Consider the following 1,917-nt stretch of genomic DNA (forward strand, 5'->3'; position numbering starts at 1 on the left):
TCCCTACACTATTTTAGTACTTGGTAGTAAATTTGGGATTAGATTAAATCTAGTGGATGAGCCAGCACCATACATAAAACCCACAACTTTCAGCCCATTTCTAGAAAGTAACATCAACTCTACCAGCTAGTTTTGTCAAGGTGCCAGGTTAAGTAAAGGGCTTTATAGCACTAGACAAATCAGTAATATTTATGGAATCTGGAAGACTGTATTCATTTTCTGGATGAACTGTTTGTGTTCAAGCAGGACCTGTTTTTCATAATTCTTTCTGTTCTTCTGTGTAAAGTTTTAAAGAAAACAGCAATTTTTTATACCTATGAGCTGTTCTGGTGTTTAGCTGCTTCCCACGTACCTTATAGGAGGGAGATTTGTTTTCAGCTCACTGTGATATTTTTAGCATGGCCCGTAAGAGAGCACTATAGCCCTTAGACTATTAGGCACTTCGATTAAAATCTCTCCTCTTTGTGCAAAGACACCTCATGTGTGCAGGGATTGTAACATGGCTTTTAATTTCCTGCTTAAGTAAAGACTGGTCCTCATAGGAGAGAAAGCTCTCCAAACAAGAGATGATCAGATGGACAAAACATGTAGTCTGAGTTTTTTACTTCCAGCCTGAGGCACAGGAGGTGTTCACGCAGTTTAGCAAGGTGGGCAGTTGAGGCTTTTACTCCTGCATCACTAGACACTCCGCAGCAGCTGACTGCCTGTTTAGAGAATCCCAGCGTTACCTATGCACTGGCCATGGGTACTTGATCTGTTTGTTTGGGGCTGACTCCAGAATCCCTCTATTATGAAAGCAGCTTACTGAACTGGCTGTATTATTTTTCTGCTATGTCCTCATGTAGCCAAATAAGCAGATGCACTGTGAGATTTATTATTTTTTTTCCAGGCAAGAAAAAATCAGTGTTGGAAGATGCCAGAGGAAACAGGCAAAAATGTTTATGATTAATGACTGACTGTAGCTGAATGAGGGCTAGCCAAACACAACCTCAAAGTGGATGCAAACCTTCCTATGCATTCAAAACATGCAAAGTTATGAACAGTAGGTAGAGACGCTCAAATGTTTTGCAAGCCCTGTATATCTGGCAATAGTGTGTGAATACAAAGGATGTAGAAGGAATACAGGGATTAAAATTAGGAACTAGGCCACTCTCATGTGAAATAAGCTTCTCACAAGAAAAAAAACACAGGATAGCTCCACGTTTAGATAAAACACTGCATACTAGGGAACAATCAGTAAAGGAAGGATGGACAAGGAAGAATCATCTCCTAATCCTGGTACTGAGGAGTGAGTAGTGACCATGATAACCATACTCTGTGTGTTGCATTTGGTGTTAGACTCATAACTTCTGTCTTTTCTGTTTTTATTTCTAGGCCTCTTCCTTATCTTAGGCTTGATACTTTACCCTGCAGGTTGGGGATGTCAGAAAGCAATAAGCTATTGTGGACATTATGCTTCTGCTTACAAACTTGGAGACTGCTCCTTGGGCTGGGCTTTCTACACAGCAATTGGTGGCACTATTCTGACATTCATCTGTGCAGTCCTCTCGGCGCAAGCTGAAATAGCAACATCCAGTGACAAAGTGCAAGAAGAAATAGAAGAAGGAAAAAACCTTATCTGCCTCCTTTAAATCCAGTGAGGAAAAACACCAGTGCCTGAATCTTAATCTGCTTGCCATTGACTGGACAAGCAGATCCACTTACCTGTTTCTACCGTTTGTGTGATTGAGCCCCATGCATTCCAGCCCCGAACTACTGAAATGGTCTTTCTTCTTTGCTGGGCAATGAGGATCGGAGAAAGGATCCCAAGAAAACAGAATGTAAATATTGGAGATTTTTTTGTGTTTGTTTCATTCTATGATCAGGACACAGTGGAATATATTAATCTGACCGGGGAGGTGCGGAATCATGTACATA

The 1,917-nt window shown here is 41.0% G+C and overlaps 1 protein-coding gene across 1 annotated transcript in view; it reads left to right on the forward strand.

Moving 5' to 3' along the window:
* LHFPL2 (lipoma HMGIC fusion partner-like 2) overlaps positions 1–1,910 on the forward strand; it is an 18,394-nt gene extending 16,484 nt beyond the window's left edge. The window contains exon 2 of the mRNA XM_010005387.1: positions 1,375–1,910. Within this exon, the coding sequence (XP_010003689.1) occupies positions 1,375–1,631 (257 nt within the window). The 3' untranslated portion in view covers positions 1,632–1,910. The remainder of the gene's footprint in view (positions 1–1,374) is intronic.
* Positions 1,911–1,917: the final 7 nt, after the last annotated feature.

This window comes from Chaetura pelagica, unplaced genomic scaffold, assembly GCF_000747805.2.
Source record: "Chaetura pelagica isolate M959 unplaced genomic scaffold, ChaPel_1.0 scaffold37, whole genome shotgun sequence".
Classification (NCBI taxonomy): domain Eukaryota; kingdom Metazoa; phylum Chordata; class Aves; order Apodiformes; family Apodidae; genus Chaetura; species Chaetura pelagica.